We start from the raw sequence: 12423 nt of genomic DNA on the forward strand, positions 1-12423 counted from the left end.
GAAGCTACCTTTGGAAAGATAAAAGTTTTCCCATGTTATGTTGATAAATACTATTGTTTCTTCTTCCTCCCTGCCTCCCTCCCCATCCTTTTCAATCCTTACCATCTGTGTTGAAAAATGGAAGGAGTCTGTTTGGGCTGCACTTTCTGTTCTGCTGCTTTACCAGTGCTCTCCGATCCAAGGTGCAAATCCTTTGCCCTTGTTCAAAGCCTATGGATCTATTACCCGATGAGGCTGGCAGAATGAATGAGATGAAGTAAATGCAAAAGAGGGGAATTTTGTATGGACATTAGGAATAAAAATAACTCTAATGGTGTGCATAGCAAAGCATGAGATTAGATGCACGTAGAAACCATGGGCTGTTATTGTAGGTGTTTGAGATCCTTTAGTACGTATTTGTGTTTAAGAATTCTTCTAATGAGATTGCTTAATTCAGAATTGATATGTCCTTGGTGAAAGTGGGTTGGGTAAGAGTAAACACTGTTTTCCTCAAAATTTCCTTATGCAAAGTTGTTCAGGAACTTTTGTCTTTAGTGCCTTTATAACTGCGCTTTGGAGTGTTTATCACCTCCAGCATTACCATTCTTGTATTTATATTCTACTGTATGATTCTTGGCAATAAATTGTCAACTTGAAATCTTGATAATTTCACAGGATGGAGCTCATGGTAGAAACATTCAGTTTAGTGTCCTTAAATCTTTGCTTTTGTAGAGACATATATCTAAATTCTTACAGCTGTACTGGTTGATATATTTGGTGCTGTTTGAAAATTGCCTGTGTGTAGTTAGATGTGTGATGATAAAGGTCTAGTCACTACAGTTCTTCTGAGTCACTAGTTCAGAATTTATTTTTATTAGAGTTTATGATTCTTAGAGCCTTTTTGATGCTGAATTTGAATACTTTAAGACCCACGCAACACAATGAATGCACATTAACTATACCTGTAAAGAGAGCTTTTCCACCAATATAAAAACCAGACGGCGTCTAGGGTGGTGACACAGGCATAGTTTCATGTTGAGCACTCTCCATGGTCTTGTACTTGAGAATCTATGTGTAGTTTTGGTATAAAGACTTACAGGTCCTATAGCTCTCCCTATATTAAAATCTCTTTCTTAACAAGACATTTTGTAAGATTTCTTTTTTCTTGAAAAGTGTTTGGAAGTTTGCTAGAGGAACATCCATAAGCAATGAGACAAATATTTACTTAATTTATGGTTATATAAGATAGCCCTCTTGGATATTTTGTTGCAATCTCTTGATAGAAGTACATCCCAAATAACACAAGATGCTGATCTTTATACATAAAATTAAGTAGATGCTTACTTGAGATGGTGCCATTAGAAAGTGGTTGTAGGCTGTGTCTCTGGAAAAAGACAGCAATGTCAAGTGAAATGGGACTTACCTGGAGTTACTGTGGTTACAATATCTCAGAGAGCAAGGCTTATTGTCAGATAAGGAACTGCCCTTCAGAAGATCTGATATAAGGATTTTTGGTACTGCACAGGTGACTTGTAAAAGGTGTAACACAGGTTAGCATTTACCATGAGGGAAAAGTTTAACAATATTTAAAGTGACATCAATGAAAAAAATTTGCTGTTTTTGTGATTTTAATACTCCTGTTTTAAGTATGCATTGGTGATAAACTGGGTCATACAAGAAAGGCAGCAAATATCTGTTGAAATAGATTTCAATTAGCAGGACTTGTGCACTAGAAATAACAGTACAAAGCTGAAAAACAGGAGAGAAATTCAAGAAGTAGGATGCTCCTTGTTGAATAGTAAACATCTATCATCTTCCACAAGATTATATTTAGCTGCGTGACTTAAATGTCACCCTTGTTTTAAAAAGGACACTCTATTCTTTGTGTTTAATTGCAGGGGGGGGGGAATTTTTGATAGCCTAATCCATTTTCATAGATTTGGCTGCTACCTGAAAACTTTGTGTGGAGACATAGCTCTAGTGTCATCATCATCATTCCCATGGTCTGTATTGCTAAAAATGCATGCTTGAAATCACATTCTAATATGTTCTGAATGCAGTAATTTAGTGCTAGTATTTTATGTCGTTCTTTGTACTGTTCTTTAGCGAATCACTTGCCTACACTAAGATTTTTTATTAGATTCAGAGGTCAAGATACATACTTTCATAGTACAAAGCTTGTCCTAAGTCAAGGTCATTTGGGACAAAGGCAGACAAGCCAGTTTTAGAGTTTGTTCTGCATGTACTAATTAATGAGTTAACACTTACTGTTTCTAATTTTTCTCTTTTTAATCCCTGTTGTTGTATGTTACAGGCTCTGTGACAAACTGAGGAAGGTCAGAGAGGCTACAAAAACAGGGAACATAATTCTTGTGGGAGATAACACCTTGCTAAAGTGCCAATATACCCATGCATGGTGTGGGAAACAAATAGGAAGATGTAGGAATTTATGTGCAGTTGCAAGTCTTGAATGTCTTCGAAGTTACAGAGCTACATGATTGGAATGTTGTCATGAATAGCTAAGTGCTTTCTAGGAAAGATGGACCAGAAAGGCAAGATGGTGGAGTAGCCCATTATGCAAGAGAACAGATGGAATTTGTGGAGCTCTGCCTCAGGGAGGATGATGAGCGAATTGAGGGTGTATGGGTTATTACAAAAGGGCAGACTAGGAAGGAATGATACTGTTGTGGGTGTTTGTTACAGACGGCCTGATCAGGAGTAGATTGGGCCTCAGAATCAGCTGGAAGTAGCCTCAGAATCACAGGCCCTGGTTCTTATAGGAGACTTCAACCATACTGACATATGCTAGAGAAACAGCACAGCAAGGCACAAACAATCCAGGATGTTCTTGGAAAACATTGATGATAACTTTCTGATGCAGGTGATGGAAGAACCAGCGTGGAAAGGTATGCTGTTGGACATTATGCTAACTAAGAAAGAAGGTCTGGTTGGAGATGTGGAGGTTGGGGGCAGCCTTGGCTACTATGAGATTGTGAAATTCAGTCCTCACTGCCAAGGCCAGCCCTTGGGAATCCTTGACCCAGGAGATGAGGGAGAACGTCCAGAGAAAGGAAGACTTTCCCTTGGTCAATGAGAATCAGTCAAACTTGACCTCTGAAAATCTGTGGGCCCTGATGGGATGCATGTCCACACGCTCCCATGTACACTCTGCACTGCTGTGAGTGCAGAGGGAACTGGCTGACATCATTGCTGGGCCACTCTTAGTCATCTTTGGAAGATCATGGCAATCAGGAGTTGGTGCCTGAGGACTGGGTGAAAGTCACTGACACTTCAGTCTTCACAAAGGGCAAAAAGGAAGACCCAGGGAACTACAGCTTCACCTCAGTCTCTGGAAAGGTCATTGAACAGCTCATCCTGGAGGCCGACTCTAAGCGTGTGGAAGACGAGAAGGGGTTCAGTGTAGTCAACATGGATTCACCAAAAGGAAATCATGCTTAACAAACATGTTTGCCTTCTACAGTGGGACAACCCGATGGGACAATCCCCAGTGGATGAGGGGAGAGCAGTGGATATTGTCTACCCTGGACTTCAGCAAGGCTTTTGACACTGTCTCCCATGATATTTCTCAGGAAGACCAAAGCAATTGGTCTGATCCCTGCAGAAGAGGGAAAAACTACTGACACAGTGTGCCAAGAAAGTAGGTTCTTGTTTAACACCTTTTTAACAATGATATTTGCCAGCAAGTTAAACTGCAAGTTAATGACCAGCAGTGGGGGTGTAAGACTTTTGTTATATTTGCAGATGAACTTCAGGTGTGTTGGGAAACAGAACTTAAATCCAGAATCCGGTCTTGGATGTGGCTTACAGGATAAAGCTTAGTAGCTGTAAAATTCAACAAGGAAGACTAAAATTGTGCTTTAAGAAAAACAGGTAATTTTAGAGGCAAGGTAATCAAAGCTGTTAAGTTTTCTGTGAGTGTTTTTGAGCAGGTAAATAGACTTGTAGAAAAATGATATAGATATAAAAAGTCATGTGTTTAATCAGGCAGCAAGTTTGCTAGCCTTTGAAGTCCCTCCCAGCCTCTTCTTTCTGTGCTTTCTGCACAGAGAATATAAGCTAGCAATATGCTAGGTATACTAACTATAGTTTCTTGATAGAAGGGTTTATTTTCCAGTAAGTGGCATCAAGATGTTTGATGGTTTGTTTTGGTTGTGGGGTTTGTTTTTGTTTTTTTTTTGTTAGAGAGCATTATAGCTGTAATGCTGAAATTTCCCTGCACGTGACAAATATAATATATAATGCATCTTTTTCAGTATCTTGTTAGAAATAATACAACAATTTTATTCTGGAATAAATTGAAGGGAGGCAAAGGCAAGACAAATGACTTGACAAAGTTGCTTTCTTACTTGCTCTGAGTTAGTGAGAATTTGCAATGAAATCTGAAGTTTGCAGGAATTTAAAGCTTGTCTAGTGCTGCCTCGTGTCATGTTATCTGTGCGTGCTGTGAGCTAGACCCATGACAGTGAGGAAGGCGCTGAACTCTCCTTTTAAGTGTCATCTTTGGGGGTGATGTTACTTCTGAATTTTTTGTCAAGTCAGAATTATACGTTTTCTTTCTTGATATCTTTAGTGTTTGCTTGTTTAACTTCACTTGAAAAAGATGCATGAGAGAGCTGAGAAGGCTCCTGCCTTCAAAAACACGTAGCCAAAATTTAAAAAAATATGTAGAAACATTACAGTTTCATTTTTTTATTTTAGGTGTACACGGGGAAAAGGATGACAGCTTATTTCCTGGTTTTCATCAAGGATACAAGTTTATGGACAGTGTTGTTTTCTGTTCCTGATACATAGTATCATTTTTTATGTCAGCTGGAGTATTTTGTGACTTATTAAAAGTAACCCTAAGTAGTACTTGTCAAAACAAACATCGTGTGGTCTTTATTTTTTATACCTTAGTTTTTATTCTGGATTATGACTGCAGAGCTTTCATAACATACACGAAGGAGCGTGGTTTGACACAGTACATTTCTAATGCATCTCCTGATGGTTTTAGGAAAAATACCACATTCCAAACTGTAAGCTTACTATTTATCTGACTGTGCAAACAAGAAATGTTTTCCAAAGGATGTATTCTGTTGTTAAGAAAAAGGCTGTTTCATTCTTTAAACCTCGTGAAGCCCAAAATATGTGTAACCTTAATTATGTTTCTGTTGCTGCACCTGTGTGTTGCTCATGTTAAAATTTTCTATGTGTGCATATGCCTAGAGCTAGTAGAAGTGTCCTTAATAGAGCAGGATGAGAACTTGTTCCCCGCCATGTACATTAGAAACTAGTAGTTGAATGGTGTTTTATGTCTTTCTCTTTTTATCTAAATACCATTTGATAATAGATACATTGCTTTCTAGTGGTTGTTTAAAATAGTTAGTTTTAAGGTAGGGAGGAAATGATACTTAAATATTTTTCTTGCTAATCTTTAACAAGATAAATTTAATTTACTGCCTCAAGAGGGTGCTGTCTGCTAGCAGCTTGAATTGCAAAAGTGAAGTAATTCTGGTATTGTATTAAGATTGAGCTATTGTGTTCATAATCCCAATTGCTTTAATAAATAACTACTATTATTTGTATTGGTTTGTGCATGGATTCACAAAATATTGGGAAAAAGGCTTAAAGTGATGTAATTATTTTGTATTGTTACAGTCATTCTCTTATACTTGGCTCTTGTTTACTACTTTTCACTCACAGATTTCAGAGTATAAAAGAGGCAAACATTGGTCTGTTTTGCAGACTGGATATGTGAAAGAAATATCCCTTGAGAGGTTAATCAGGCTTGTGACAGAGAAGTTAAGATTTTTATATTGCAGCTTCATGTTAGGCTGCACTAAACTTGATACTGAGATATTTAACACTGGAATAGAACCACCACTGTAGAGGAAAATATGCATATACCTAAAGGAGGATATTGCTGGCAAGATAATTATTTGGTTCCCTGCTTCTGGAGTACTCACTGCTGTAACTAGTTATTTTCTCTATCATTCTAAATCTTTTTTAATAAAATACAAATTCTTTTTTCTTTGTGCCCCATACTCTACCCTTTTTTGCCGTTGTTGCTTTCAGATGTAGTAAAAGGCACACTAATTTCCTACAGCATGGTTTTTTTCCATTTGAAGGTATCAGAACGCGTAGAGAGAAGACTTCAGGAGATAGAACAAGAGATGCGTGCTGAAAGACAGCTTGTAGAAAGGCGCCAGGACCAATTGGGACATATGTCTCTTCAAGTACAAGAGGTATGCAAATGAAAACTTCCCCTGTGTTTGGGATTTAATTAGGAATGTGTTGCATTTGTGAGCCTGTACCTGTCAAACTGGCAAAAGTGCTCATATCTGTGGCACATTTTTTAACTCTATCAGTCCAGCTCAGCTTGTTTTTATGACTAGATGATACCAAGTACAGTTTCAGTTCTTCATTATACTGTCCTGACTATGTTTAGACCTTTTTGGTAACTTCCACAAGTGTTCTAAGAACCTGCCCCTATGCCCTTCCTGAAACCCCAAGCAAACAAAAGCAAGACATTAGCTGGATTTTCTCAATTAAAAACATTTTGTTTTCTAAAATGTTTGCTTGCAGTGAATCAATTGCTTGCAGTGAATCAATCACTGCTTGCAGTGAATAGTTTATTTTAAATTTATTTCAACAAACAATCAAATGCACTGTAGTGGCCAGACAGCTTTTCATTGCTTTTCAGTTTCATTCAACAGTATCTGATGAAATATAAAATATCATTTAGGAGACAAATAGAAATGTTTATAAAATAAATTAAAATTTGAGACAGCTGCTAGCTTTTTTTTCTGCTTGTTTTAGGAAATGTATGAAAAATACTTTTTCTGATTTTACTCCTATTTTGAAAAATCTGTCTTAACATGGTGTAACGTTTTATTTCACTTTCCTTAAGATATTATTTGTGATGTTATCTCTAACTATGCAATAGAATATTATAGTTGAGAATAAATGTGCAATTTCTTGTTTTTCACTTTTAGTATTAGCAACAGTATACATGCTTTTTGGAAGGCATTATACTGTACAGTGATACTAAGGAACCTTAATGTAGAATGATGCTATGTATTTCATGTAAAGCTAGACACTGTTCAAAGAGGTAAGGTGCTTTGTTGATGTAGATAAAAAGTAATCAAAAAGTTATCAAAAGGATTGTAGTTCTTCTGCTTTCAGTCTTTCAGAAAGTCTTTCAGAAAGACTTACTGTTTCATTTTTCCCCCAATTGGTGTCCTAATGGGTGAAAAGAACTAGAGTGCTTAATTTCAGTTCTCATTGCTCTTTAATATGCCCACGTCCATTTCTAGATTCTTCGGTTGTGCCTTCAGTCTGGAAAAGGAATGCTAAGTGAAATGAATTGGTGTGATTTGATAGTGTTATCTACAGATTGGAACAACCTTTTTTTATCCTTTTAAAGGGATGATGACTTGTATCTCTAAAGATTCATTGATGCTGCCATGGTTTCCTTAGAAGGAAAATTTGGCTTCAAGTGAATGAGTTCAAATGTAGTTCAAAGAATTTTCGTATGGTCTTTCACAGATCGTATGAATGATCATGGTCTATGTGATCATGAACCTTCAGGCTAGGTACCTTTTTTTTTAGTTGCTCATCTTTTGAATTTTATGCAAAATGAATATGAAATACTAAGTACATCCCAGACCTTCCATTCCCCTAAGATGTCCAGCTGGGAATTAAGATGGTTTAATCTTTTCTGCTGCAAATTTTATTTTATTCTGTACGTATTTTTGGGAGTTATTTTTCCTGAGGAACCCCGTTCTAAAATACAGCTTAAGTTGCTGTATTTTAGAAAGAATGTACTTGAGTTGCTTTGTGTACTTTTGCATAGCCTAGTCACAATAAAATAAATGTTTTGCTACAATTGTTGTTTGAATGAAATGTGTTTCTGCATAATTTTAAGAGTTTATTACTTTGTTATTCTGTTTCTTGTCCTTTGTAGTTTGAATTGTGAGTTAGATGGACTCAGCTCTGTCAGTGGCCTCAGTCTTGTGGTGATCATTGCGTGGGTGTGATGTTCTATTGAAGTCTATTTCTGTTTAATTTCTTCAAGATGCTTCCCAAGTAATATTAATGGAAAGGAGGGTAGTGTTTGGACTGAGTTTTGAAATCCTGTCATGTAATATAGCCCGGATGATTTATAGATAAATGCTATTTAAAGCATTTGTGGCTATTTAATAATACAATTTTTTCATTAGTTTGCCTGTTACACATTTCAAACCAAACAAAATAAAATTTAACTTTTGGATGTGACCAGTAGTTGCTTTAATTAAGAAATCTTGTGAAGTTTATGTGAGGTTTAAGTGTTATTTTTAAGGAAAGTGCAGTGCCTGTAACTGACCACTACTTGTCAGTGTTTTACCATCTTAAGAGAATCATCTTCCTAAATTGTAGTTTTTAAATTATATATTTTCAGGGTCTAACTGAATATAACAATACATTTGTTTTGGTCTTTCCCTTGTCTGTCTTTTCCTTCTATCAGACTTTTGTATAATGTGCAAACTTCTTATTTGTATTGTAGTATTATTATAATTATAGACTAATTATTAACCAAGATGATATCTAGTGATATCATCTATACTGATGATATCTCTATACTGACCATAAAGACAGCTTTGTGTATAACATTTTACATGTTTCATTTCTAAATATGCATTTTTATTTTGAATTTGTTGTCTATCTATGCTGTGTGTAGGCAGATAAAAATTTTCTCTACATTTTCATGTATCTTTTAACTTAATGTGTATTGATGCATTTAAACAGCAATTACTGCAAATTAGAAAATAGCAATTAGCAAAAAAATCCATGCAAATCTTATATCTTCGATTATTTCTAAATTCATGATACAAACATGTTTCTGATTAGAAAGGAGAACAAATATGCACATCTTGCCAGTGCTGTAACATGTATACATGGATTGCTTTAACAACCTTATTAGTTGTGTAAACTAAAACTATTTTGAGATTCCTCAGTGCTTTTTTTTTTTTAACATAAAGATACCATCACCTCTTCCTGTTTGTTTGTATTTATGCATCTATGTTCTAAAAAAAGATCAAGTATCATTCTGAAAAATGGGCTTTAAAGAGCTTTTATATACATTGGGTATCCTGGATAGCTTTACAAAATCTTGTGCTTGGCTTCCTGGATTTTGGTGAAATGTGTCCATGTGTTCATGCTTTGCAAGCTTCAGGCAAACAGAATCATCTTTATAGAATAGTTTGAACCCACTGACTGTGGTAAGGCAATGACTATAGTTAGTCTTAAGGTAGCAACTGGATAGGCCAGGAAGCATTTTTTACTTTTTCTTTGTGCATCTATATGCTTAGATTCTGTTTTCCCCCCACTGCAAATACCGTGAAGTGCAAGAAGCTGGTGGACAGAGTGGGGTAAACTGATGGTCAAAAGTGATATTGAAAATTCTTTTTTACATATCTTTATCTCTGATCTTTTTAGACAAACATAAACTTGATCTGTGCTCTGAGCCATCTGGATATTTTAGGGCATCATTGATACTTGCTCTTTGGCTCTGTGCTATGCCACCCGTGGATAATGGTTTCTGTTTTGGTTGAATCTGACTCTTTCTTGGAGCATGAGCAAGTCTCATACCTATCTGTCACTGAAATAGCTAGGTAGTCTGTCTTTAGATGCCTGGCTGATACATCTAGGTAGCACAGTTGGACCCATGCTAGTCACTAATGTAGCAGGTTAGGGAAAGGATTTTCATTCAAGTTAGGATGTGGTACATTTTTGCCTTATTTTAAAATATAGTGTGAGGCTGGTCTGCTTGTGTATTTCTGATAGTGTGAATAACTCACTGATCGGTTGCACTTTGAAAGAGCAAATTGCAGTTTGTGGTCTGTGCATTGCTTTCAAATAATCTGGTTTTATTAAAAAAAAAAATGGCAACACAGCAAAACCAAAGTAAGACCAAACCCCAAACCCTTAGAAAAGTCAGCAGACTTAAATTGCGGTGAAAGTTGTGATTTGCTCTTGAAAGATTTTCATAAATTGGAAAGATTGAGAATTTTTGTTACAGAATCCTCCACATAGTTTTCCTCAAGCATAGGAAAAATTCATCTGTCCAGCAGGGAGTAAATTATTTTATCTTTTTGAAGTTTTGGGGTTTGATATATTCTGTATTCATATGGATGAGGTATACTGAGTTGAGGTATACCAGTTAGGTTTATATTCTAATACTGTCTTGTGCTAGTGAGCTCTTTATAAAGACCTGTAAGAAATTTTCTCTTTGGTCAAATCAAAAGTTCATCTAACTTGACCACCTAGGCAGGCAGTGGAATATCTAGCTGGTTCATCCCAAAACCATGCTATGAAGACCTCTTTACATGGAAGTTCTCTGTTTTCTTGTTTTCTCCTCTATACCTGCCCCCTCCAAGGCCTCATCAACCTCCTTGTCAGCCTCCTCCTGACCAACCTGGATACTAATGCTTTCAAAAGAAGGATCTTGGTGGGCAAATCCTGTTGACTGTAGGCCTGTAACCATTCCTTGGTGCTTCATCTCTTCTGTGCAATGTCTGCCTGCTGCTTGGGAGCCATCAAGGAGGAGTGTGTGCTGGGACTGTTATCCTTAGCATCCCCTTCCTAGTTCCCATATTTGGCATTTGACTCCCCCAAACCCTTCTTTGGAGACAACAAATGAAATCAAAGAATCAGTGGGGTCTTCATATGTTTTGTTTGTTTCTTTCTTTTTTCCCAAGAGAAAGCTTACATAGAGATATCTTTAGTGGATAAAAACAAGAATGGCGCAAACCAGGAAGAGAGAATTATTTAAAAAGGAGTACAGGAAAGAGGAAAAACATAGAATTAACTATTACCTATGCAATTTCTGAATTGTCAGTAACAGCTGATGTTCGTTGGGCTGTGGTGACCAGATGTTTCCATTTAATGGCATTTAGACTGATTAATTGATTTCCTACCTAACACCTACTGGAATGATGCATTTTTCTCAGTTGAAGCAGTGCATATGTAGTATGTTTATCTTCTTATAACATCACATTCTTTTTGTAGTATTTTAACTCTGGTATATATATATATGAGCTGTTTTCTTCCTTAAAATGAAATAGGTATGGGCTATTTTTACAATATGCAGAAAACAAAACAATGTTATATTTGTAGTATCAGTTACAGGAAATACTGCCTTTTTATTTGAAATTATTGCTATTTAATAGCCTAAATATCAGTCAGTGATCCTGATAAGTTGAAATGGCATATTTATTTCTGTGGTTTCTTCTTGGAATTGGGATGTACTACAGATGCAGAGACATACTTTTTGCCTTCAGCAGGAAAATCTTGGACAATTTTACTAGTATTTCTAATTTCAACCCAGCTTTAGTATTTTTCTTATGATGCTCACATCTCTAGGCAAATCTGCACATGAAAACATGCATTTTTGATACTATGTTAATTCTTAATTTAGTCCCAAAATGTGGTTGGCATAAAGTTGACTGTATATAACAGAACTTCCAATTTTGCTAGTAAGAATGAAGCTCAGCTGGAGGTAGTACACATCATATATTCAAAGTAGACTGTTCTGAACTGGTACTTCTAGTCATTAAAATAAACAAAACAAAACAAACCACTCAAAGAAACAGAAAGAAACCTAAAGAAAAACCCCAACCCAAAACCCAGCCATCTTGTGCAATAATGGCATTAGTTGAAGTGATGCTCTTTGACTTTTGTTTACATAGCTTTTTGGGACTTCTGCCGAGAGTCTTTTTGAGTAAAATATGTGCAGTGTTGAGTTTTATAGTTGACTGGAATGATTGATTTAAATCTCTACTGAATACTTAGGGAAATATCTTAAATATGTTACAGTCTTCTAGTATCTGATTAGGGATCAGTATGACTAAAAGTGTAACTTTATGTAGCATAATATTTTCAGTGACATAGGTATGATTAATATCTTCCACAGTTTCAGTTTTTAATGTAAGCTGTTCAAGCAGGAGAGAAACCCAAACTATACTGAAACCCTTATGTTTCCTGAGGTGAGGATGTAAGAGTGAGATAAATATATAAATCCATTTATTTTCTCTAAAAAGCTACTTATGAAAGCAAAACTTCTAAAGCTGAGAGCCTAGCTTCATTGAAGTTGATTAATATCTTGCACTCTGTTTTCATACTATGAAATTGTTCTCCACTATACAGTGGAGAGAAAATGTTCAAAAACTGAATGATATTGCACTATAAATAGAGGCAAATTTCAGGGATATTTGTTAAAAGAGATATTTCTTTAAAATGTAAAATGAAAATGCTGCTTGGGAAGAGCAGACTGGGAAAAAGATGTTTCATTCTCTACAGGCTATGTTTTTTGTTGTTCTGTTGTAGTTTTAGCAAGGAATTGTGAAAGGAATAGGTGTACTTATGCTTCATTATATGAGATGAAAGTAAAAGATTTGTACTAAG

The 12423-nt window shown here is 36.0% G+C and overlaps 1 protein-coding gene across 1 annotated transcript in view; it reads left to right on the forward strand.

Moving 5' to 3' along the window:
* Positions 1 to 12423, forward strand: part of CEP128 (centrosomal protein 128) — a 116853-nt gene that overhangs the window by 9763 nt on the left and 94667 nt on the right. Inside the window, exon 9 of the mRNA XM_039390023.1 lies at positions 6108 to 6224. Coding sequence (XP_039245957.1) covers positions 6108 to 6224 — 117 coding nt within the window. The remainder of the gene's footprint in view (positions 1 to 6107; positions 6225 to 12423) is intronic.

Source organism: Pipra filicauda, unplaced genomic scaffold (genome assembly GCF_003945595.2).
Source record: "Pipra filicauda isolate LSUMZ 115617 unplaced genomic scaffold, ASM394559v2 scaffold79_size2787110_pilon, whole genome shotgun sequence".
Lineage (NCBI taxonomy): Eukaryota > Metazoa > Chordata > Aves > Passeriformes > Pipridae > Pipra > Pipra filicauda.